The sequence below is a fragment of the Apteryx mantelli genome, chromosome 2 (assembly GCF_036417845.1).
Source record: "Apteryx mantelli isolate bAptMan1 chromosome 2, bAptMan1.hap1, whole genome shotgun sequence".
Lineage (NCBI taxonomy): Eukaryota > Metazoa > Chordata > Aves > Apterygiformes > Apterygidae > Apteryx > Apteryx mantelli.
This window is the reverse complement of record NC_089979.1, coordinates 146,748,696-146,775,181: the sequence shown is the minus strand read 5'-3', so window position 1 is coordinate 146,775,181 and position 26,486 is coordinate 146,748,696. Positions and strand designations below refer to the sequence as shown.

General features: G+C 41.1%; 1 protein-coding gene across 1 annotated transcript in view; it reads left to right on the top strand.

The window, feature by feature from the left end:
- The first annotated feature begins 715 nt into the window (after window positions 1-715).
- RSU1 (Ras suppressor protein 1) overlaps window positions 716-26,486 on the top strand; it is a 112,813-nt gene continuing 87,042 nt past the window's right edge. Inside the window, exons 1-3 of the mRNA XM_067291762.1 lie at window positions 716-832; window positions 1,088-1,199; window positions 11,576-11,626. Coding sequence (XP_067147863.1) covers window positions 1,091-1,199; window positions 11,576-11,626 — 160 coding nt within the window. The 5' untranslated portion in view covers window positions 716-832; window positions 1,088-1,090. The remainder of the gene's footprint in view (window positions 833-1,087; window positions 1,200-11,575; window positions 11,627-26,486) is intronic.

Genomic DNA, 26,486 nt, shown 5'->3' with positions numbered 1-26,486 from the left:
TAGTGTCTACTAGCACAGCAGAAATCATACTGCAAATCTCCCTCAGGGACTGTGCTTCTTCACCTGGCAGACTACTTTTATGGTACTCGTGGGAGCGTGTTTGAAATGGCTACCCAGCGCCTCAGGCCTTGGGAGCCGGCCCATTAGAGGGAAGGCTCCCTCAGGCACAGGAGGCTGGGGCAGCCAAGGGCCCTCTGAGGGAGCTGGTCTGGTGCCTCCAAGCTTGCGTACCCTGGGATTTCACTCAAACAGGTCTTGCCAGCACGGGCTTGTAAAAGTCTCTTCCCCCTTCTCTGGCTATTTTACGTTTCTCCTCTGCTGCCCCCCTCCCCTCCCCTCACCACACCTCTCGCCTCTCCCTGCTGCCCCCGCTGGGGAAGCACGACGACCGTTAACGGCCGCTCCTGCGCATGCGCCCAAGGTGCACTCTGCGCAGGCGGGACCCCTGAGACTTGCGGCCCAAATCCCGCTGTCAGCTACGGGGCGCGCTTATTGGCCAACGAACTTCTTCCTCCTGCTCCCCCAGCCAATGGCCAGCGGCCCGGGATCGAGGCTGCGCGCTGACTGGCCTGGCGGAGCGACACCTTCCTAGCTGTGGGTGAGACCCCTCCCGCGAGGGGCTCGCCTTAGAAGGCGCGGGGAGCGCCTATGCGCCTCTCGCTCCCCGGGGGAGGGCGGCAGTGCGCCTGCGCGCGGGCCGGGAGCGCGGGGGCGGGGCGGGGCAGGGCGCGGGCGCGCTGTAGCGGGGAGCGGGGCGCCGGCCGCCAGCAGCCGTTGTGCCGTGTCCCTCCCGAGTCCCGCCCGGGTCCCGCCGTCGCCGCGGCACCGCGCAGTGAGTCGCCTTGGGGGCCGCCAGTGTGTCCCTCCGCCCAGGGCGGGAGGGCATCCCGGCCGGGGCTCCGCCGAGGACGGGATGGGAGGGATGGGGGGGCGGGACGGGGCCCCCCGGCGGCGCGGGGCCGGCGGGCTCCCGGCGGCTCCCCCCCCCCCCCCCCCCCCCCGGCGCGCAGCCCCTTCGCCGCGCTGCCCTGGCCGCGCTGCCCCGGCCGGCTCCCGCCTCACGGTGGCTGTTTCTGTCCTGCCGCAGACCATGTCCAAGTCGCTAAAGAAGATCGTGGAGGAGAGCAGGGAGAAGAACCAGCCCGAGGTGGACATGTGCGACCGCGGCATCTCCAACATGTTGGACGTGCCCGGCCTCTGTAGGTAGCGGCGGCGGCGGGCTGGGCCCGCGGCGGGAGAGCGCGGAAACTTCCTTATTTGTCCCGGGCCGGCTGCTGTGGCCGCCCCGCCCGCAGCGGGGGCGCAGGCCGGAGCTGGCGGCGGCCCCCGGCCGGGCCCGGGCGTTGCGGCGAGCCGGGGGGCCCGTCCGGGCCGGCCCCGGGCGTCGGGGGCCGCGGCAACCCCGCTCCCCGCGCCCCTTGTTGGTGGCTGAGGCTCAGCAGAGAGTGAGAGGGTCAGAGGTTTTGGGGGGTGGGGGGCGGGAGGAATGCCACGCTTCCCAGCACCCCATAGCACGAGTAAATGGTCTGCGAGCCTCTTCGGGAGAAGCTTCCCTCTGCTGTGCCTGGGGCACCAGCACCGTGGTGCCGGGACTTCTGCCCGTCTGTCCTCTTACCTCCACCCTTGTCCCATCTGCATCCCCACATGCCCCCTGGGCCTCTGAGCACCATCACTGTAGCATTTGAGGGGTGAGGAGAATATGCCTCCTGTCCACTCTGACCTCCTTTGGCTACTCAAGCAGAGAAACCAGGCAGGCAGCATCTCCCCTGGTCTGGGATAGGGTGAGATTAGCCCAAAGATAGGCATAGCTGGTCTTTGAAGGGGGGTAAGACAGTACTTTATTGATGATAGAGCTACATAATACTTTGGGTATTGCTTTATTCCATGTACTTCCAGAGTTGTGACAGTACAGTGGTACTGGTATATTGCAATCCCTGTAGACTGAGAACACATACATGAAGAGCAAGGCAGGTAACTTTGCCTTGCTTTTGCTTTGGCTAAGAGTGCATATGGTACCATGGCACAGCTTATATGCAATAACTTGTTAAAGTTGTGATTAACTGTAGTGTGTCAAAGTCTGAAGTTTTCCTGAGTGTGTGATCTGAATGGACAAACAAACAAACAAAAAAAGGACACTGAACTGCTTAAAACCCTTAACTCTGTCTGGTTTTAGATATTTGTAATGTTTGTTAAATGTAATAGCAATCATGAGCAAGGGTATATAACCTGTGATAGAAATGAGTTCAGAGAAGTGTATAGATTGCCTCTGCATAGTTAGGAGCAGACCAAACTATGTCAATTCCAGACTAGTGTGTGGGTGGGGGAAACTGATGTAGTGCATGAAGTTTTGCAGAACTAAGTTCTGTGCTTATGTCTTCATTGTTTTCCTGATTCTTTTGGGGCTTCTGAATCATGCTTGATAGAATTTCAGAGAGAGTACATTTTAAAACCTGTATATATGAACTCCTGTTAAATAGAAAGTTTCACTGTATTTCAATCAAATGAACAGCTGTTCCAGGCAAAGTAGTGTTTAGCTCACATCAGTTACAGACCCATTTTCAGAACTATATTTACCCCTATCAAGTAAACTAATGCATTTTTAAGAGTTGTGGGGCAAGAACACAGTATTGCTGCTTCTATTAAACTTAGTAGACACTAAGTCTATTAACCAGTACCATGTCATTGCAATTCATTGGCGAATTTTGATCCTTCAGGTAGAAAAAGGACAATTTTGAAATACATCAAGTGAAAGTTCCAGTTCATTCATGTTCCTGTGCACATTGTTCTCTTAAACATGTGACCAGTGTTGATGACTTAGTTCTAGTGTTTTCAGTAGAAATATGGACCAATAAATGTTTTCCCTTTAAAACGGCATGCAAGGGTGTTTTTGTAATCCTTCTTAGTTGATTCTGCATCACATAGATTTGCAGTTAAGTTTAGCTGAATTTCCTTACCTCTGAATTACTTACTGCTATTAGTATTAACTATATAAACAGCAAATTGTCTAGAACTTCTCATCAATGTTCTGTAATGCCTGGGTCTCTTCAATTGTCCCGTTAGATTAAAAGGACACTTCTAGCTTTCCAGCGTGGGTCACTCTACCAAGAAGTAACTTGTAACACTGAGCACTCCCAGTATCAGTAATGCTAAAGTAAAAAAGCTTTTCCTGTACAAAGACTGCATTGTGCTTGATTTATATGCAGGATTTGCCCATGGCATTACATTGCAGATATGATCCTTGATACTGAGATGCTAATTAAGCATCTGGAACTTGTCTGGCAGGGAGTCTACTGCACAAGGTGTAGACTTGTGGTATGTTAGTTAAACTGCATCAAACAAATCTATGCAAGAGTTCTTGGTACGTGTTGTGTGGCTTGCTTTAGCATGGGCATTTGGGGCTTTGTCTAATTTAAAAAGGAAGTTGAGTGGAGGGGGAAATGCCAACTCTGTTTTTTCTCCAGTTTATCCAGACTTTCCTGCTTTTTCAGTTTCTCTGCACATTGACAGAGAAGGCATAATAAGGTTTTTCCATCAAGCTATTTGACAGTGTCCATCTGGAGAAGGAGTAACTTCCTCTAAGTGTGCCTCTAAGAAGTAATGAATAGGTAGTACCTTTGGCAAATTTTAGGTAAGCGTTTGGGAAGATGTTAGACTACCCTGTTTTCTAACCCTGTCATCTGACTCCTAATGGGTGCCTCTTCTAATGCAGATTGGGGTTTTTAGGGCTTCTCTGGTTTTCAGAGTTGGCAGGGAAGCTAAATGAGCCCAGTGCCTTTCCTTCCAGGTGAGTTGAGTATCTTTCCAGTGCAGTGCAGTGTTAAAGCTTGTGTTTTCAGGAACTCTGTTTTTTTTTTTGTTGTTTTGTTGTTGTTGTTGTTGTTGTTGTTGTTTTTCCTATAAAACAAAAATCATTACTAGGTTAAAAACAACCATCCTGATTCACACCCAGTAACTCGTCTTTCTTATCATCTTATCTTTAATGGGGTCCACCAGTTGATGTTTGGTGATGAACATAAGAGTGGGCATGATAGGAGAGAGCCTTTAAGTGGTGTTTTCCCTGTTTTTGGCAATTTGAGGTTTAAGGACTTAATAGGTTGGAAGATACCTCTAAGCTATGCTTAGTGTCTAAGTCTATGTTTAATAGCCACTGATAGGGGTTTTGTCCCATGAGGTTATTTAATGGTTTTGAACCCCACCTACACACTGGCTAGTAACTCTTAAAACAAGCTGCTCCCTGTAATCTTAATTATTTTTCAGGAAACAGACCAGGCCTTGTCACGCTACAGGCTGAGTACCACTGCAGCGTGGCTAGTGAACTCGTATTTAAACTTTTTTAGCTCAGTTCACATAAAGTAAATGTAAACATACTGAATTGGCAGCAGTGCACCATGTAGTATGTGCTAATCCTCATCCTCCAGGTACAGGCCCATTGTTGCCATGTGTGTTTAAAAAAAAAAAAAATCTTACAAGATCATAGGAAACCATGTAGGGAGGGGAGGAGAAAAGGGATGAAGGAGTATATGCTATGGCTTGGATAGGGTTTCAGATCTGGCTTCTCTTTCCTGTCTAGTGAATGACTTGCTACAGTACAGGACAGCTGCTTTATTTTCTTTTGCCTTCGCTTCCACCCTCTGTGGAGGTTGTAAGAGAGGAATAAAACAGACCAAACTTCTCTCTGTTAAGGAATTAATGTTGATTTCTGAATCAAGAGAAAATACCTTTCATATCTGGATTGAGATTAGCTCTCAGTAGCTGAAATTATCTTAAACAAGCTTGGATCTAGCTCTACATCTCTGTTCCCGCTTTGCATTTAGTAAAGGGAAAGTTGAGTGGTCATCTTGTTTATAATGCGGTATTGAGATTCACAGTGAAAAGCTGAGTAGTTCCCAAACTGCTGCTCGCTCATTCATTAATGTCACATTCTGGTTTTTGAATATTCTACTTAAAATCTGGATACTTCAGTGTTTTATACTAATGACTTTTAAAAGTATGAACTAGAATTATGCTACAGGCCTTCAAAGCAGTAATCTGGGATTTCTAGGCTTTCAGAAATGTAATATGAGAAATCTGTCTTCAAAGAGTCAATGAAGTAGTTCTCTAGAAAAGAGGTTTCCTTTGAGATTAAAAGCATTGCTTGAATTGAATGTTTTTGTCTGTTCTGTACTTCAACTCATGTTGTAACACTAATGCAAAATTCATGTGGAACAGTTTTAAACTTTAAAGGCTTTTCTTATTATCTGGCATGCAAGAAAAATGTTGTGTCCCCCCCTTTGTTAGTACATGTATACTATATTTTTGTACCTATGTGTGAATAATTTTAACAAATATCCTATACTATAGAAGTATTCTAGTGTTTTTCCTCATACCATATTGTGAAATAAGTTAGTTGTGGGTTTTGTGTTTGTTTTTACAAAGTACTCGGGTATTTTGGTAGAGAGGGTAGTAGATGTACAGTAGAGTAAACAATTAGATTCAGTGAGTAGAAGATGTGCCTTTCCCTAATGGTTGGGGCATCTATTGGTAGGACTTTAAGGAGTCATCTCTGAATTGTGGAATTGTTCTTGGAGAAGGGACCAGCCTCTAGTCTGATTTATTTATCTCAAGACAATAGATATGGGAAAGCTATGAATCCAGGAATTATTTTGCCAAAATAATTTGAGACATCTGCTGCTCTGTAGTCCTGTTGTCAGAGAAGGAATATTGGATGAAATCCTCTTTACTTTGTAAGTGTTAATTTGCTTTCATTATCATTCCATCTGTAAGCTATCAGTATTTTACATAAAGTACATAATTATGTGATAGGAATTGATCTGTCTATAGTTCTCTTTTTTTCTACCAAAAGTTAGTATGAATTTAACTGTTGCCTCCTAAAATAACCGAAGCACAGAAGATGGAGTGGCAGGCTACTCACAAGTGTTGCAGAGATGTTTTGTAGAATGCTGTATCGCTTGTTCTCCCTTGACTTCCTCCAGTGGAAGAGGCAGTGTCTTATCTTGGTCCAGCACAGGTCTATGAAGTCTTCCTGTTTTTCTTTCCTTTTTTAAGAGAATTAAGTCAAGACTTGTCATCTAAACATTTTATGCTAAGCTAAATTACAGAATCACACAGAATCGCTGAGGTTGGAAGGGACCTCTGGAGATCATCTAGTCCAACCCCCCTGCTCAAGCAGGGTCACCTAGAGCACATTGCACAGGATTGCATCCAGGCGCGTTTTGAATATCTCCAGAGAAGGAGACTCCACCACCTCTCTGGGCAACCTGTTCCAGTGCTCTGTCACCCTCACAGTGAAAAAGTTTTTCCTCATGTTCAGATGGAACTGTCTGTGTTTCAGTTTGTGCCCGTTGCCTCGCGTCCTGTCGCTTGGCACCACTGAAAAGAGTCTGGTCCCATCCTCTCGACACCCTCCCTTCAGATACTTGTACACGTTGATAAGATCTCCTCTCAGCCTTCTCTTGCACTGGATGGAAGCAGTGTACAAAAAGGTTTCGGTACTAAGGCGAGAAGAGCTTAAAGATTCTTTCCTGACCCACTCCATTTTGAAGCATCATTGGACTGGGACCATGAAAAATTTTAATTACTATAAAAGTAAATTGCCCTGACAAATGTTAGTTAGTATCCTAACCCTTAAACTGCAATGTGAATTTGAGTGGGACTAGAGTAAGCTTGGGGTGTGAGCACTTGATGCATTCTTGAAATCTAAAACACTTAGCATCTCTGTTAATTACTGTGATGTTAATAAGGCTTCTGAAGTCTGCAGTCCTCAACATTTTGTTTCTTAGTGTCTAGCCAGCCCGTCCAGTGGCTTCATACAGAAGTTATAGTAATTGTCCTATAGGAGTTGATGTGCTCTTTGAATTTCGCTTGACTGGAACTCGGGGGTGAATTACGTGATCTGCTGAGTGCTTCTAACCATACTTACATGATCTGTGTACATCCAAAGCCAAATGGCCCCAATCATGCACCCTTCAGCCTTCCAGATACTGCTCTGGGATATTCATTAGTTGCTTAAGACAGCTATGTCTTTTAATAAAGAGTTGATAGTTCAGTTGTTATGCAGAATTGACTTTATATGTAGAACGAGGAAATCCACAATCAGGTGTTCCTGCAGCACAGCCCTTTGGACAGGGGTAGGCTTGTGGCAGCATACTGAAAGACTTCACGTGTCCTGAGGCTGCTTGTTTCATGAAGTTCACAATTTAATTTAAGGGAGCAAATTCCCTCTGTATAATGAGTGACCAAATACCATTTTATATCTGGCTTCCCTTTCTTATCGTGCTTGCAAATCTGTCTGTTGAGTGGTAGTAGCTTTGGGCCTCTCAAAATTGAAGTTCCTGCTGTCTAGATATAGTTATATATGGACTTCTGGAAGCAATCCAGGGCACAGTTTCCTAAAGCTTTGCTCTCTTCAAAATAACATAGAAATGTCTCCACCATAGTATTTAGTAGTACTGAACCTTTGTAGTGTTTTTCTCTCTGAGCCTTTACTGATTTTTTTTTTTTTTTTTTTTTGGGGGGGGGGGATGTAAGCATGTTTTGCAGGTGAAAGATGCAATGAGATTCTTTGCCAGGCATCAGCACTGACTCAGGTATTGGGGTTTCAGGCAAGATGCTTAGGCCTGAGTCTGATGTTCAGGGTGGAATGCCTTTGGTCTTTGGATTTCAGCTTTTAAATTTTTTAACCTTGGGACTTTGTTCTGTTACATTCTGCGTAGACATGTGGGAAGCAACCCTACTAAAAATCTGCTTGATCAGTGGTGATGAATGGATATGTCACAAATACAGAGAGAGGATAATGAGAATATATAATGCTTCTAAGCTTGTAGTGTTAGAAGGCCAGCAGTACAGGTTGATGGTGTAGCCAGCAGACTTACCTTTTAAATGGTAAATACTGACAGAACTTTTTAAGATATCAGACTCCTGCTGATTTCAAATATGTTTGGAAGACCTGAGTCCACCCCCTCAAAGCTTAATTGCCCATGTGCAAGTGTTCTCACTTCCTATGTACAAAAATCCTGTACTCATGGCAGGTAAGGTTCAGCATATAAAGACGTATTGGACCCTTGTACCTGTCTTAGTTCCCTATTTGTAAAACACTTCTTTTCCCACCTTTTTGTTTCTTAATTTAGTTTGTAAGCAACTCGGAGTAGGTATGGTAATTGCATATATGCTGTCTAGCACTTAGTGGAATTAAGAGGACTTTATACTTCTGTGGTGGGAATCAATTGCATGCAAGTGATCTCTGCTCTTGAGCTGGCTTCTTGCAGAAATTTAAAATAACTATTTGGTGTGATTTTCTTTTAAATACTGAATTACTTCTTGAGCAAACAAAAAACTCTCAGACACTAATTTTGTCCTATTTGAGTTATCATTCTGACTCATACACTTTAAGTAACTACTTCAGTTGTGAGGTGAAGGCTATTTCTTTACTGCTGCCTTAGGAGTTTGTTTTATTTGGATAACCTTGGACATATCTAGTCTAGTATTAACAAGTAGTCATTCACTGAAGTTGGTTCTCCTCACAGAAGAGGTGTCTCCTAATCAGAAAAGAGTTGGGAAAGACCTATCATATTGGCAGAAGGATGAACTAAATTTGAGCCCTTCTTTGTGTGTTTTCTACAGTCAGTCTAGGCTGCTTATTAAAAGACTTGTCATGGGATTGGTGGTTTAGTATATCAGTTTGTAAGGTAAAGAACAGGCTATCTGAATCTGAGTTTCTGTCATAAAGCTGGCAAAGCATATGCAAAAATAGAATGTACTGCTCAAGGCTAGGTTAAGTGTAGTGCCTGCTTCAGTCTTTGTTCTGCTCTAATATGCCAAAGGAAGCATTAATTTTAAAGGAAGAAAGAGAATGCAAAAGTGTAAATTTAACTCTGTGCTTGACAGCCTGGTTTGTCTCTTCACTCTGCGTAGGTGCAATTTGGTGTTCATGTTGCAGAACTTTGTCTAGCAGCAGAGATGCAGAGGTTCTCCCTCTTAGGAGTTCAGTTGTCTTTCGTGCTCTTGATGAGGTGCTGCATTTTAGTATGGTGATGAGATTGTGGTAATTGGACTTAATTTACATTTTAAATGCACCTTCTCAGTTTTAAAAACAGATCTTAAGGTGAGGTGGAAGCAACATTGTGAACAGTATTGAAGATCAAAATTGTATTTCTTCTGAAAAGCACATTAAAAAGATTAAATCTTCACTTCCCAAGGTTTCTGCCATGGGCAGGGAGAAGGAGAAATTTCTAAAAGTTCCTGTATCCCAAATCTTCAAAAACAAAGCTAGAATGCCATCTTGTGGTTCTGTTGCCAGTCTAAACATTAGACCCTGTGGAGTCCAGTGCTCCACAGAGCTGAACCTTAAAGGCATTGCTCACGGTATCCTTAATGTTCAGAGCTGCCTGAAATACATACATGGCAATTTGTAAAGGTATGATGACATAGCTTGTCCTCATTGTTGCCAGTGTAGAAGTTACTGAGAGTACAGAGCTGAGCCAAGTCTTTGGTGTGTGCTGTGTGCTTTTGCTGCTGCTTTGATCATCTAGGACTTATTTGTGGCTTGGCAAAATATTACTTGACTGATTGTACTCTTCCTACATCGGTAGGAGCCTTTTGGATAAAAGGAGGTTATTTAGATATGCACAGAAGACATTTAAATTATAATGAAGAAAATACTATCTATTCACCTGTATGTGTGTGAAACAGGTCAGGCCAGGGTAGGTAACTCTGTCTCCTAGTAGGAAAATCGTTGGCTCCTTGTACACACAGTGGAACAAGGCTGATTTCTTGTTGATGCTGGTGAATCTAGACAAAGCCTCTGGAATGACTTGGTTGTTTAAATTAAATACAGAAAAAGATAATTGATGTCAGTTTAAAAGTAAAGTAAGAGTTCAGAGAAAGGTGCTTGAAATAGCTTGCTCTGCATAAGTGACTCAGAAGTGGGAACTGAGAATTTTTAGCCTGTATCTGAAAGACTAATAGCTAATAGCAGGCTCTAACAGGGAATAACTGTTGGGACAAGCAGAAATTGAGAGAAGTGAAATCATTCTGAAAGCTGCTGTCAAGATTTAATGTTGCATGAAAATGAGATAATACCTTTCCCCTGCATTGTAACTTAAAGCTCTTTTGTCAGTTTGTGCTATTTATCTGCTTTGATATATAATAGAGTCAAAACTGGAGGATACAAAGTAACTCAGTATGGTTATGTTAAGGTACACTTGTTTCCCTATCTGGTTCTGATGAGGATTAGGTTGTCTTGGACCTGGAGGTGTCTGGCTAGGACACTTTCTATCTCTGGATGCAAACAGACTGATTGCTCTAGGAATGGTTTTGCTGCTGTTGGCTGGGCCTGGATATCAAGGGTCTCTGGAAAAAATGACTTTCACCGATTATTTCAAATATTTAAAATCATAAGGCAAGAGAAATAAATGCTGTTTAAGGAATATTTAAACATATGTTCACAAATGGCTGTCTTCCATCATCTTGCTTCAATTCTTTTTGTGTAAGTTGTATTCATATATTTAGATATATATCTATAACTAATAGTTTAAGTGTTCGTGGTTGCTTATGGTTTAGATGTTGATGCTAAAGTGCTTTTATGTTTTAAAGCTTAGAGCTGTTGCGTGTGGCTGCTGTACTTGTCTGCCTCTTGGTGCCAGCTTTTATACTAATATTCTTACAGCCTTTCTGTGGGCCCCTTTCTTTGTCCTTGCTCTACTTAGGGAGTTGCTGCAGGCAAACTTAAGAGTGCTTGTGTTTTGAGAGAAATGAGGGTGGGTACACTGTTTCTTCCTTTCTCCTCCCTGCCCTTCCTTCCTCCACAGCCTGCAGTCACATAGGGACCTCTGGTGATGCATTTTTACACTGAACTGTCTGTTTGGTTTCTGCCTTTCCGAGTTACTGATTTCATTCTGCTGTCAGATTGTATTTGCCCGTGGTAAGTTACGGGCTTTTAAGGGTTAGCTTAAACTGTATACAGGCAGATTACTGTATCAGTAGGGAAAATCTCCCCAAGCTGTTTTCTCCAACTTGTGTCCTAGCATTGATTGGTATGGCCAATTTTCACAAGTGCTCACCCGGATCTTGCAGTTTCCTAAGGCAACAGTATCTCTGGAATTGGACTAACTGTAGCAGTGTCTATTGCTTGAAGAAAGCTATGAGTGATGAGGGACAGACACTACAGCTATCCTTGAGGAAGGGAAAGTTCCAAGTTGCCTAGGAAGGGCAGTCATGTAGTTTCTAGAGGAGTATGTATCAGTTTTTCTTTGTGAAGGTTTCAAAAAGTAGAAATTAAAGATGTTTCTATATGTATTGTATAGAAGTATGCTGTGAATAAAACCAGATTTCTGCTGAGAGGAAAGAGTACTTGCTGTTTAAATTGTACTTGCTATAGTAGTGGAGACAAAGTAAAGGGACAGAGGAATGGCCAGATATGTCCTTAACTCTTGAGCTTGTCTTGTTTTTTGTGATATTGGATATGAATCTGGTGCAACTTGAGCGTAGAGAATAACTCATCTTTTTTAGCTGAAATAGATATAAGCTCTGAGTTGCCATGTCTGCTCATAAACTAACTTTTTTCTCTCTTCACTTACAGTTACCTTGTCTCATATCACACAGCTGGTTCTCAGTCACAACAAGCTTACAAGTAAGTATACTTCTATTTTTTGACTTCATTGCAGGCAGTTGAGCAGTACTTAAAAGCTGCCACTGCTAGTCTGTTTTCTGTAGAGCAGAATGTCACTTATGATAAGAGCATGAAAGGGTTGTTGGTGAATTGCTTCATAAAAAATAGATGGAGGATGTGACTTAGATGCGACTTAGCAGTCGTGTTCAACATGCATCTCCAGCTTCAGTACAAGTCTGCCACATACCAGAATAAGATCTGTAATTCTTTGTCCTGTTAAATAAAAAATACTTTCCATACCACAATTCTATGAAGTACTCATCTTCAAGTGTTCAGAAAAGGTTGTGGCTTGCTTTTTAGTAGCTGGATAATTCATTTAATTGAAACAAGTGAAAAAAAATTACCACCTGACTGTGACTGTATTATATTCATAACCCAGCTTATGTGAGGGAGGCCAACTGGATGTGGTCTTCCGGCTTGAAAGAAGCCAAGCAGTCTACTTCCGTCAAGAAAAATCTTTTTGAGCAATAGTCTCTTGCTTGTACTGTACACAGCACCTTCTGCTATTACTATCTGGTTGCTACTGTCCCGTACTGAAGAAGTCAAAGTGAGGTGTTGGTGAATCTCATGTCATGAGAGCAGCATAAACATGCTGAGATATCAAACTGACTTTTGTGAGGCAAAAGAAATGATTTCGTTGTAGTAGAAAGCTTCAGCATTACCTGGCCATACCTTGTGCAAAAATTCCTGCTTCTTGGCTGTTGAAATAAAAGCATCAAGTTTCATCTGATCCCTTTTGCAGTGCTTCTTGTACATAGAAGAAAAGTATTGGTTTTGGTGACTTTCTGCTTGTCTGTCTGCTCTCTGCTTGTGCCAGTGGATTTCTGTCTCAACCATTCCTTTCTGTTTGGAACCTTTTTAAGAGTAGGGGGGAATGGAGCTACCAAAGAGGATGTGTACCTTGGAGGAGGTGACTGGGCAAGTGCTGTAGTGTATATCAAGCTATCCCTAAGAGATGCTTTACAAGTTGAGGTCGGGGAAGAAAACTATCCAACTCTTTAAACTTTTCTGGATGAGCTATAAAATAGCATCTGTTATTTAAAATGTATGCATTAATGTGAAAAGCTTGTCTTTGTGCTTAAGGCTTTGGGCATTTGAATAGAGTTTAGATTGAGGGGGAAAAATGAATATATTTTTAGATTCTGCCATGTGAATACTTCCTCTTTTCTGGAGGTGGTTTACTGAGTATTAATGTGTGGCTTAAAGGGTTTGAAGTGGTAGTGTGAAATAGATAAAAGCATGGGCCGCATGTGAAAGACTATGAGAAATATGAAGTAGCTATTCTAAGCCCTGCTTTTGTACGGTGTCTAGATTGTCATCTTGCTATTTGTTTTTGCCCCTGTAACAGTTTCCAAAGAACTCTCAATTTAATTATAAGTTTAGCCAGCAGTTTCCAGCTAAGTATCATGTAAATAGTGACTGATGGGCAAATTCATGGTAAAGTCAGGAAAGGAAAACTTTATGCATTAAATGCACAAACCGTGTCAGGTTTACAAGGTCATGGAATTGCAAATAGCTGGAAGCTAAGGGAGTGTTTTGGGAAAGTATTACTGTATGTTTGCCTTGGTCATATTGCTATGCGGCATCTGTTATTAGCCACTGATGGAGTTGGGATGTTGGGCTGGAGGGATTTTTAGTCTGGCCCAGTCTGGTAGCTCTTATTTTCCCTCAGGTCACTGTTCTTCTTCCAGAGAAGGTACACCTGCTGAGTGGGGATGCCTGTCTCTGAACTTGAGCTGTCTAAAAGCTAGGCAGTTAATTATATCTAGCCATTTTGGCTTTTTCTGCAGTTGTTGAAGGGTTGTGGGCACTTTAAGATAGCAGTTCATTTTGGTCATCTCTATTTAATGCCTGTGCGAGAAGGTCAGAGTACTCAAAGAAAGCTGGGTTAAATGAATGCCACCTAGTGCTGCCAGGCGGACCTTCTCTCAGGTGCTGGTTGTCTGCTCTACTTTATACTGTCTGAATGACTGCTTACCTGTGGCTCAAGGATTGAGTTGTAAGCATTACTCTTGGTAAACTTTACTATTCCCTTCTCTGGGGTGTGTAATAAAAAAAAAAAAAATTAAAAAACCCCACAAACCTACAAGTCTTGAAAGCTAATAGACTTCCAAGGGCTTAATCACCTCTTGTATGTGACACATTACAAATATTAAATGCAGTTGGGGTGAATTTAGCTGAGCAGACAACTGGCTGGGGCATGGAGCAGACCTCTACCTTGGTCTGAGGAAAAGGCAGGTGAAACTCCTGCAAGGAAACTTTGATCAAAGAACACTTGGCTGTCTGTGAATTGAACCTGGAGAGCATGGCATACTTTAGCATGAATGCCAAAATTGAAAGCTAAATAAATAACCCATGTCATAGTTGGAAGCCTTCAGCTGAAGGCCCAATTGGAAGGTGAAAAACCTATGGTAACATGGGGTGCTCAAGAAAGATGTGTTCAGGTTAATTTCAACTATTCAAGAAAAATCCAGACAGCTCCAGTTTTTTAAAGCAGTGTTTTCAAAATACCAGTTTTTGGACTACCACTACTTTAAAACTGTGATTCATTAAAAGTATTTTTAAAAAAGTTTTATCTGCTACTTTAGAAGAAAGTAGCACTTAGATCAGTAGGGTATATGAATATGGAAGCAAGTATCTGTTCCCTCAAAAAGGGATACTGTCAACCTACCTAATTGGGATGTTTGGGTTTCTTTATAGAAAGGTTAAAAACAAAAAAACAAAAAACCTGCTTTTCCTGAAAAGTAACTCATAAAGGTTTGTGAGGAATTTACTGTTCTTTCACAAACTGTGATGTAGACATTTAAACAGACAGCACACATCTTTTAAAGGCTAAATTTCAAGTTCATATTCTCATATTTGACATGCTTGACCTAATCATTTGTGCAATGTAGTTAATTGTCTTAGCAGATTGTTCTTAAAATGACTAGGAAGCTGGTGGCAGTGACACTTGACATGCTACACTAAGGTCATATTAGCATCTTCTACAGTTTTCTGCCATTTAAATGAATGTTCTGCTTGCTGTTTTTTCTGCTGTTTAGAGTAAATATGTCTATCTGGAAGAATAAATATATGTAAAAAGTGGATATGCATATTTTTATGTAACCATATCTCATACTTGCCAGCCAAATCTATTAAAAGTAAGCAAAGTTTCATTAACAAGTATGAGGATGACACTATTAAATCCATCATACTGCTTGGAATATTTTTGTGGCATGCTTTAGTTAATGTTATTAGTATGCCATTCACACTGCTAGTGCTTTTGCACTGTCTGTAAATCATTCCTTATCAGAATCACAGAATCACAGAATCACTGAGGTTGGAAGGGACCTCTGGAGATCATCTAGTCCAACCCCCCTGCTCCACCAGGGTCACCTAGAGCACATTGCACAGGATTGCATCCAGGCGGCTTTTGAATATCTCCAGAGAAGGAGACTCCACCACCTCTCTGGGCAACCTGTTCCAGCGCTCTGTCACCCTCACAGTGAAAAAGTTTTTCCTCATGTTAAGATGGAAGTGTCTGTGTTTCAGTTTGTGCCCATTGCCTCGCGTCCTGTCGCTCGGCACCACTGAAAAGAGTCTGGCCCCATCCTCTCGACACCCTCCCTTCAGATACTTATACACATTGATAAGATCTCCTCTCAGCCTTCTCTTCTCCAAGCTAAACAGGCCAAGCTCTCTCAGCCTTTCCTCATAAGAGAGATGCTCCAGTCCCCTAATCATCTTTGTGGCCCTTCGCTGGACTTGCTCCAGTAGTGCCACATCCCTCTTGTACTGGGGAGCCCAGAACTGGACGCAGTACTCCAGATGTGGCCTCACCAGGGCTGAGTAGAGGGGGAGAATCACTTCCCTCGACCTGCTGGCAACACTCTTTCTGATGCAGCCCAGGATACCATTGGCCTTCTTGGCCACAAGGGCACATTGCTGCCTCATACTTAACTTGGTGTCCACCAGCACTCCCAGGTCCTTCTCAGCAGAGCTGCTTTCCAGCAGGTCAACCCCCAACCTGTACTGCTGCATGGGGTTATTCCTCCCCAGGTGCAGGACCCTGCACTTCCCTTTGTTGAATTTCATGAGGTTCCTCTCCGCCCACTCAAATCACATTGACTTTTTTAGAGTATATTTTGCTGTTTTTTCAGCTGTCCAGTGCTGTGCTAATGAAGGAATCTTGAACTTGCTGCTTCTGTTCCAGGTTACTTCTGAAGCGCTTCAGTTCTTCCTTTTGCTGCTTCGTGGGGTTTTTTTCTTCTGAACAGCTTCAAAATCAGAAGCAAAAACTCTAGGGAGGCTGAATATTTTTGATTCTGCAGTCTTGCTGAGCCAGTTGTTGCATAAGTGCTTGGAAGCCTGGTATGATCCCATTTTAGGGTCTTGAGTGACAAATCAGTTGAAAGTAGAGGGAGAAAGTGAGTACTTGTCTTTGTTTTCAACTTACTTTAGACACATGGGCCAATTATCTCTATATATTATACTGTGTTTTTTGGTTTTTGGTTTTTTTTTGCTCCATCATTTGGAGCCAAACTTTGCTGAGAAGCAAAATTAAAGACAGTTGGGCTTATGCACTTAGCCTGCATAAGTTGTCTGCTCTGACCCAGCATCTTTTGAATCCATTGGCTAACATCAAATTGAAAACAGAATAAAGTCCTTGATAAAAGTTCCTCAGATCTGTGGAAGTCGGTGACTGAGTAGTAGGGATCAGTCCTTCAGTGTCGTGGGTTAATTTGGGTGGATGCAACTAAGTTGTCTTTGTTTGATCTGGTGGGAGCTGAGTGGTATATAGGTAGCGTTCATCTGCTCTTGGGGTTGTTAATAGGGACATGAATAATGGTAGGGAATTAGGATTGTTGTGCTAGAGAGGGAAGGAGGGAGTTAGAGCCACAGGACATGCTCCTGTAGAAACCAGGTTTGATCAGTCTGGCTAATTGCAAATACTGTTTCACGCTTTCTGTGCAACACTAATATCTTTATGGATCTCCATTCTACTAAGTTTTTTGCACTCCTACTTAGGACTGCTTTACTCTTAAGTTTTTAAGCGGGATTTTTGCTACAGACTTAAAAGGAAACTGCCTTGGCTACTTGTTCTCTCTGGCAACCCTATGCGGGGTGGCAAATGAAACTCAAGTGTCAGTGTAGACTTGCATGTTTTGCAGGGCCACCCAGTGTTCTTCCTCTTAGGTTGCTGCTGCATGGTGGATGTACCAGACATGGTTGTTGGGGTGGCTGTGCCAGTAGCATGTTCTGCTGTTTCCAACAGCAATTTGTTTCCAAGAATTCTTGTGGAACAATTGTAACTCAAGTTGTTTCTAACAATTTGGAGTTACATGAGGCTTTTGAAGTTTTGCATCCAGGAATTGCTTGTAGAAATTCTTGAAATCAAACATCCTATTTTGTTCAAACCTCTTTGGCTAAAGCTCATGGTCTCATGCCAGTTCTGGAGGAGAGATGTTAGGAACTGAAGAAGAAAGGCATGTCCAAGGGAGCTCAGAGCAGGGAGAGGAAATTGTAAAGGACTGGTTGTCTTCTCTACTCTGGGGCTTGGCAGCAAGTGATTTCAAGCAACATATTTTGGTGCTCTGGGAGGGAAAATATAATAGATGAGGGGGTGTGGGTTTCTTCCCAGCTATGATTAAGGTTGGGTATAGCTTCTATTTATTGGAGTAGACAAATCTTCATTCATGTTGCTTTGATTTTGAGAGCTTAGCTTTTTAAAAAATTAGGTGTACTAGAAAACAAAGTGGCTGCCTCTGACTGGAAAGAAGGTACCTTTATAGGCTAAAACTGAAGTCAGCAGGACAGATTAGGCTTTGCTTTTTGGTGTCTTCATGCCATTAGATTTGTAAGTGAGCTCTAATGGAATTAGCAATAAAGAAAATTCCTTTTTTAGGAAACATCTAAGACTGAGCATGTATATTATGGTTTATGCCTTACCTGGCTTTTTTCATTACAGAGCAGCTGTTGTGAACTGTTTTGCCACAAAGTGTGAATTAGTACTGAAGCTTTAGACTTCAGACCATTGTGCTAACTCAAGGTATTCTTCAGTTACCTACAGTGTATGAAAATAACTTCACATCCAATAGAGTCACTGTTTGGTACGCTGTTGAAGTTAAACAATTAAAAGCCCTGTATTGTAGCATGAACCGAAAGTGTGCTTGAAGAGCTTTCAGATTAACTGCAGTTCAGCCCTGTACTGCATGGAGAGGAAAATGTGACTGGAAAGCAGGCTGGGATGTTAAGGGTTATTTTTGCATTGGCAACAGTTATAATTTAAAACTGAGCGTTGGTCATGCATACACAATTGTTATGCTGCTAACTTCATGTGTTTTATTTTCACTTATTATAGGGATATGCTGTAAGTTGCAGTTGATAGCTTGTGAGTAACTACTGTAATAAAATTATTTGAATTATCTGCCTATTAGAATAACGATCACTAATCACTTGAAGAATCTATTCAGAGATTCTGGCTTTTGCACCAATGTGCGGTCATAGTTGGAGTCCTTGAGTATTTCTGCTCTCACCAGAAATACTGGTATTATGTGATGTGTCCATTAGAGGTCACTGTTTAAATATCTTTAGCTGTTCATTTCATTTGTAGTAGCAATTGTTCATCACCACCTAAAAGGCAAACAGTATCTTAGTTTTGCTATCCTCCTCGGTCACCTTAGCCTTAGATGATCCTGTACTTGCTAGTTTCACCATAGTCTTGTGCTGCCTTTAAACGTTCTCAAAAGTTCTCTGCTATTCATAACTCTCTCCTGACTATTTTTATGAATTTGCTCTGACTCTTTGCCCAATGTCATCAAATGACTGAATGATGAGAGATTGGGAGCAATTATCTTGCTTTTGACACCTTCCATTTAGTACCTGTTGTCATGTTCTATTGTCATCTTCCTTCTTCTGGGTTGCTGTCCTTTGCTCTTTCCTGACCACTTTTTAACCTCTTTGAGATACTCCAGTGTAATTTTTCCTCATGCCTACTCCTTCCTTTTTCTTTTCTTGGTCTCCATTTTATGTGTGGTGTTCTGGTTACTCTAGTAACCAGGTGTGTTGGTTTGAAGTGGATAATGTTATAGTGTTTCCCTTCAGATCGCTGATCCATCTGGCCTCTTATACTGTACCATTGGTGCCCTCTATCAAAAATGCTGTAAAACAAAATTCGTAGGGTGAAATAGTTTTCTGATCTTTATCCGAGGATGGGCAGTTTGCTGTAACGTGTTTTTTCTTGTCTATGAGGAATATCTGTCTGTACCTGGAAACTGAAAAAGTATGGTTAGCTGAAGGCTGGAACCAGTTACTGTACAGTCACAAGGGCAACTGTATACCATAGAGATTCAAAGAAGCTGTCTTAAGTACTGCTTTGTGAGTGTAGGGAGCCCAAAACAGGAAGGCGCTGAGTTCAGTTCCAGCTCTGAGAGCTGAAATAAGAACAACACATGTGCATACGTGTGCTGATGTCGCTTTTGAACAGCGAGCTTTACTGCTGCCCCTTCCCTTTGCATGTTGAGATGACTGGTCTCCCTGAGAAATGTGGCCGCATGGCAGCCTACATGATGCTGAATGGCAGGAAGAAGTCAGCTGACCCAAGTAGCAGTGCAAAACAGTCCTGCAGGAGTCAGACTTCTTACAGGCATTTCAGTGATATAAACAGTGTAAAACTGCACAATAAAGCAGACTAAAAATTGTGGACTACTTATTAGATACTCTTACAGTGAAAGCTGAGTTTTTTAAGCAAGCTTCTTTTAGGCAGGTAAGTATATATTCCTGAGCAAGAAGCTGAAGTGACCTTGACCTGTGAGGTCTGACCTTTATTTGTTCTGCTGTCTGGACTGGAGTAAAGAGAATACTGACAGAGGGGAAGGTGAGGATGCTGAGCTTCAACTAGTTTCATTTAATTGAAGCCCGATGTTGTGCAGTTGTGTGAAACTCTGAAAAGAACATGCTTAAACAACTATCCACCTGAAAGTCTCATGGATACTTAGTGAGACCATTTGTAATTGTATTTGGTGGAAGCTTAATAAATCTCAGTTTAACACTACTAGTTAAAGTTCTTCAGTCCTGCAGAAGTTATTTTTGTCAACTTCATTCTGTACCACCAGCTGCCATTCCCTGCTGTTGAAATATCAATGCATATAGATGATCTGACCTGTAACAAGGAAATCTAGCCTGTATTCTTCAACTTTTTTGCATGATGTATCACACAATTTTTCTTCTAGCATAAAAAGAAAATAGTAAATCACCTTGGCTGAACTGTGCACTCTTCACAAAACAATTACTAAAGCTGAAAATGCTGTGGTCCACTAAAAGTGCTTACATGTCAAATTCATTTGAAAAGCTTGGCTAATATTCTGGTTTCTTCAGGATTACATGTAGAAATGAGGGGACAACCTTATATCCATATCTTCATACCCACCCACCCTCAAATAGTATTATCCCTTGCTGCTATAAAATCAGACTTTTATAAGCTATTTGGTGTGGTAGCAGTTCCTTACTGTTAGATGGTGTATTTTCAAACCTTTCTAACCTCCGTCCCTGGTTCCTAGCTTTTTCTCTCCAAACTCTTACGTGCATCTTAAGCATTCTTCTCAGAGACCAGTATGCATTTTGTCCTTTCTCTTGCTCTTCACTAGATGCCACTTCATTCCCAATTTGTTATTTGCTTTCCCTGTGCTCACAGCATTTCTCCTTAGACTCTGGCTTCTAAATTAAAACTGTTTATTGATTAAATTGCTTTGTTAGCACAGTAGCAGATCAGTCAGCTATAGTATAATCTGGAGAAACATGTTCATAAGAGCATATTGGTAACTGCAGTGCTTCTGTGGATAATTGTAAAAAAAGAACTCCGCTGATTTCTGGAAAGAGCTGAAGATTGAGGAGACAAGTTTGTTTTTAATGTTTTCAATGTGAAGGAGGTTAGTATTCATCTTTGGAAGAGTGGGGAGGGAGGGCAAAAGGGGAAATTTGAACTACATGATGTGTAAATTAAGTGCTGTATGCTTCACTTGGGAAGAGGATTCTCTTAACTGCCAAGTATGATGTCAGCACACCTATGAATATTTAAAACAAAAACTGTATTCTCCTGCTAATTCCTCTCTCATTTTGCTGGAGTTGATTGCTTCTCTCTCAGTAGGAGAATCCTTGTCAAATAAATCTAAACATGACTCCAGCTCTATGAATACAGTTATACTGGGTGCACAGAATGCATTATATATTTAGTATTTTAAATTCTTCCTTCCCCGTGAAATGTGAGTAACATTTCATGTCTTTGTGACCTTTACTATAAGGGGTCCTTACTCATGGAAGGTTCCTGTTGACAGTAACTGGATTAATAACAGCTTGCAGAATTGGGTGTATTATATTGTAACCATCAGATTTTACTTTAGGTTTAAAAAGTACATTCATGCTTTTGGAGGGGGGGGAAACTAAATTTGGATTTACATTGGACTACCAGGACTAACAGCAGCTTTATAAGTTCTGTATTAAGTTCTTTACTGTGTATTACTCTTGACCAGCTTATAAGTGGAACAGCTTAATGAGAAACTGGCATAGTCATATAAATCTCTTTTCTGACAAGTAGTACTATTTTAATAGCTCTTCTGGATAAATATTCCCCTAGAACCTTTAAAGATTTGGAATACTACTGAATGTCATGTTCTTGGTACTGCATAATTAGTTCATCAGCTAAAGAAACATTCTAAAAAACCATCGACTCTGCAGCTTATATTTCTGAAAATGTGGATGTCAAAGAAAAACTAAACTTATTTTACATAATTAAAATTCTTAATTCACTTGACATCTGATTCAGAATCCACTGAATTCAGTGGGAGTTTTTCTGAAGCCATTGAATTATATTTGAGAAGGAAATAAGCTTACTTGTACATGGTTTTATGAATAGGCAAATGTTAGAGATACTGTTTTCCAGGCTGAAGTATGATAATATTTATTTTGAAAAATCCAGGTTAAAATATAAATGAATTGGAATGCTTATCTCAGTTTACATGCCATTTGTCTTTCTCATGGAGACTTGTATTTTTACCGAATTATTTTGGTTGTCCACTTGGGTGGCTATTCATTCCTTTGTCACTTCTTCAATCTAGGTTTCCTAGTCTAAAATTTTGTATAATTTTGTTTTAGCAAGTACAGGAATTTGAGATGTGTATTGTAAATCAGTTACTACTAAATACAAAAACTGGCAAGACTCTACCTTTTAGGTGAAAAGCAAATGAAGAGTTAATCCTGCAAACACTTGAGTGTGTTTACTTTTAAAGTTGTGAGGATTCTTGTTTTCCAGTACTTCACAGAAGCTTTAAATGGAAAAAATCCTGGAGTTTGTTTGCAGAAATAGAGAATTTATCAGAAAGCCTGTGCATTTTCAGCTGTATGAAGGGCTCTGCCACCGCAAGAGGAATTGTACCAAAACCTCTATCAATGACAGAGCAGTGGCAGAGTGGAACTGAAAAGAAATAAAAAAACCCAGATACTAATATACCTTCTTTTGTCATCTTCCATTTTTTTCTGTGATCTTCCTCCTTTCACAGATGCTGGATGTACGAAAGGAGCTGGATGTAAATGTCAGTCAGTGCTAAAATACTATTATGAGAACTGTCTGACTCCCTACTTTATTGGAAGCAGTTACCTCTGAACCACTTGTAATTCCATGCCTGCTTTAAACATTGTTACTGTGTTGCTCTGCATGATCGCTGCCTCAGATAAAAGGTCTGTCTAACCTGGTATCTGTTCCCCAACAGAGGGCAACATCAGACTTCTAGGAAAGTAAGCAAGATAGATGTCTAATGATAGCTTCCAGTTCTGGATGTGGAGAGAGAACTAAGGTTCGGATCCAAGATACTCAGATGTGGAGCTATACAGGCTTTGAATAGTAGCATTTAATCCTTCCTGTGTATGTTTCAGAAATCATATCAGAACTTTTCAACATCTGTTTCTTATGTAGGAATAAAATTTGGAAATCTGCCTTGAAAGAAAGGCTCCTCTGATTAGAATATGATATTTTAGTTCCTAAAGAATCACCACTAACTTCAGAGGGGAAAAAAGAGCCTATTTGTTTTTAAACCCTTTGAAGCATAACAAATTGCAAATTCTCATTTTGACTCTGTAGAAGGTCTTCTTATTCCTTGACATGCAGCTTGTAGATTCTTTCTTTCTTAACCGAGCTATTGAATTAAGGGTGAAGTCTATGGCTGTCATAGTGAATCACTGGATGCAATCTCCAGTATTGACCAGGAGGAAGGAAGCTGTTCCTGGCTTTATGAGGTGTGGCTTGATATGAATGGGGCTTCATGATATGACTGAAGCTTCACAGGAGAATGCAAAGGCATTGGACTGCCAAATTTTGCTAGCATTTGCTGAGGAGGAGTTTAGTTGTTAATGACACTGGGCAGCAGATGGTCTTAAAAGAGTTGTTAAGACACTGTGGATCTTACTGTAAATATGTGGGTTGAATGGAACCAAGATGCTGACAGTTCATTCTCACAGCTCATGATAAGAGGGTGACTTGAGTGGAATTCAGTAGTGCCAGAACATGGATTTCTTAGGATTTGGCAGAGTCTGCTATATATCTGGGAAGAATTTGGAGACGTAACAGTAGGATGCCAATGGGGACACACTTTAAGACATGTAAAGTTTGGAACAAAGAACCATGTTATGTACCTAGTCAGCTTTTCTTGACTACTATATCAGATCTTTCAGATCTTTAGACCTGAAGATACTGAACCTGTGCAGTTTAGCTAAAAGACCAGTCTGGGAATTAATTTTAGTCTTCTTACCTTTGAATCCAAGAGAGCATACCTTTATGCTGCAGATGAATCTGATTTGTTGAACCAGAAAATAAGCTGTTACAGGAAAAAATGCTCTCTTTCCTACTGCAGGCCTGGTTTCAAGCTACTCTTCCATGTTTTCCTCCCCCACCAAATATCTTCAGCCCCTCCATCCAAACCAAAAAGTACCATAGTGGGGTGGGATTTTCTATTTTGTTTTAACAGACACAAAGTATGTCTTCCAAATTCTTTACTAAATTATTAGTCTTTCCCTCCTCTCAATCTGTTTACCCATGCAGCTTTTAGTATGGCTTGGAGAAAATAATGGTGGAAGGAATAATATACTGGTATCCTAAGTGTGATTCACAATATAAAATCCAATATGCAGCAATTATACAGATATATCAGAAACTTAACAGACAGTGTGCAAGGCCACAGCTGCTATTGTTCACAAGGGACACCTACTTACACCCCTGCCCTGACAAAAGAAAACCAAATGAAAAGCCTCTGATAAACTAGCCAATGAAGCTTTCGCCCATATTTGCAAGTGGGATGACCAAGCAGAATTTGAGACTAACTGCAGTAACCCATTTAAGCTATGGATCGTTTTGATGCTGTAATCTTTAATGCTTCATGAACAAATCTCTGGAAGCTACTTTCTTCCTACCTTGAACTCCAGTTGTCACCTTTTCCCCAGACAGTTTCACTTTTTTATTCCAGACAGAGACATAGCTTTAAAAACAGTTCGTATTTTTCCTTGAAATAATTCTTCCTCTCTTCACCACCTCCTAACTTAAGACCTAAGTGACATGATACAAACTTAGGAATTCATTTATTCTTGGGGGGAGAACAATCTGTTAGATCATTTGGACAGGTGTTTGAAAGGGCAGGTCCACTAAATGAGTGTCAGTAGTGCAAGTCAGCTCAGTAACTCAGTCCAACTTTTTAGCACTTATTCTTTGGACTCTATCAGGGCACTTGGAGGATATTTGCTGCCCCCACCATTGTGGTTTGTTAACAGATGCAGAACAGTTTTGCATATGCAAAACAGTGATCTCCATAATGCAAAGGCCTTTAGGTTACTAAATCCACTGTGAATGGGACTGATTGAATGGAGGATGCCCATTAACCAGCACTGATTCAACTGGATAAGTGCATGTCTCATGCTGCTGGCTTTCTTTGCATTGGGATAGCACTGAGAAATTGTCTCCATAGTCTCACAGTTTCTGCAGTCCTGCCTCTCACGAAGATCAGAGAAATTTCTTAGGCTTTCTGTCCTTGTAATGGTAGTCCTTGGTATAAGATGTACTTTTTTTAGTTGACTTTGAGAACTTTCAATTTCTTAGATAATAGCTTCTTAATTTCTTGATCATCTTGTTGCGATGGTGTTCAGACTAAGTAATTGAAATACAGAGCTGACAGACAGCCCAGCTGACTGCAGGTTTGGTAAGCTTGGCCTCCTGATTGCGGGGCTCTTGTTTCCGTGGTCCCGCAACCTAGTTCTGCATCACAGTTAGTATAACTTGTGGCTTTAAGTTGAACTGTTTTTTCTAGGAGAGTGAAATCTCTCATCCTGTTAAAAGACCAGTACCTTCAGACCAGGATTTAATTGCATCAGCAATGCAAGTTCAAGAGAATTGCATTTGGCTCTGAATTGTTTCGGTTTTGTGACTAAACTAAAGCCTTTATTTGCTAGTACTCTGGATTTTTGTTCTTAAACACAGTATCACTGTGAGAAGAGCAGAAATACTAATTGCCAGTTCATTCCATCTCATCAAAGTCAGATTATAAAGTCTAATTTCTGAAAGGAAAACATTTTAATAGTGGTAATTACTGTTCTGGTGAAATATTGAGGCTGGAAACAGCTGAGTTATGTCAATTAAAATCCTCAGTTAACTTCAGTTAGGGAATAATTTGAAACAGCAGAAGTAGTACATTACCCTTTACTTTTTGAAGGCATGTAGTTTTTACCATCATTGAGTGACAGACAGGCATGGACCAGTTAGAACCTACCACAAAGTAAGGGCTTTTAAATATTCAGAGTTGCCTTTAAAAAGTATGCTAAACATCTCCTGCAATGAATATAACCCTCAATAGTGAATAATATTTATGCAGTGTAATTAGAATGTTTGTTAGGGATCCTATTATTGTGAACAATGTAATTATGCTTATAATCTAGTAAATGTGACATACTATAATGTTCTGCTTTGTAAACATTGACTCCTTTCTAAGATGGAGGTTGCCTCATGCCAGCAAATAAAAGAAAATCATGGCGTCATAAAAACTTGCAATTATTTAGATGTGCACTCTCTGGGTTTCTGATGCAGTCAAAGTTAACACTGACCGAAGGTGAATATTGAACACAGGTGCAAGCTTCAGTGCAAGCAATTTGTCAACCTTCCCTTATGTATACTTCATCTGTGTGCTTAAATTCCCCTTTAAGGGGAAAAAAGATGCAAATTGAAATAGTTTTTCTAACCTGTTATCTGCACAGGTGTATTCATGTTGTACTTCTGCGTTATTTTTCTTATTTCTAGATAATAACCAGACACTGATCTGTTACTAATGTAATGTAATCATTGATGTGTATTGATCAGTTCTTCACTCATGGGAGATGATCAAAAACTGGCTTGGCTGAACCGCTCATCATTTAGAGTTGAACTTAAGTTGTAACTTTTGAGTCTTAAATGGACAAGAACTCAGATTACTTAAGCAGTGAGCAGAATGGGCTATTGCTTGGAGTGAACTTCTGTTTCAGCTTTGCTGTCAAAGACCTTCTTGGTCTAACTACTAGAGTCATCCATTTTTTGACTCAAATAATGGAATGATCCAAATATCTTAGGCTCTGCTCTTTTGAGCATCGTATCTGTATTTGGTGCTATACAGACACAGAAATACCTCCTACTTTTTTTAGTCAGTGAAAACATTTGTGGTGCTTGTCTATCTCTGCAATGGCGTTTTTATTAGTCAAAATATCTTACAACACTAACAGTTCTTTTCTGAAGAGTACAAAGCGATTGCTGTCAGCAGTGAAAATAGATTCCAGATATGAG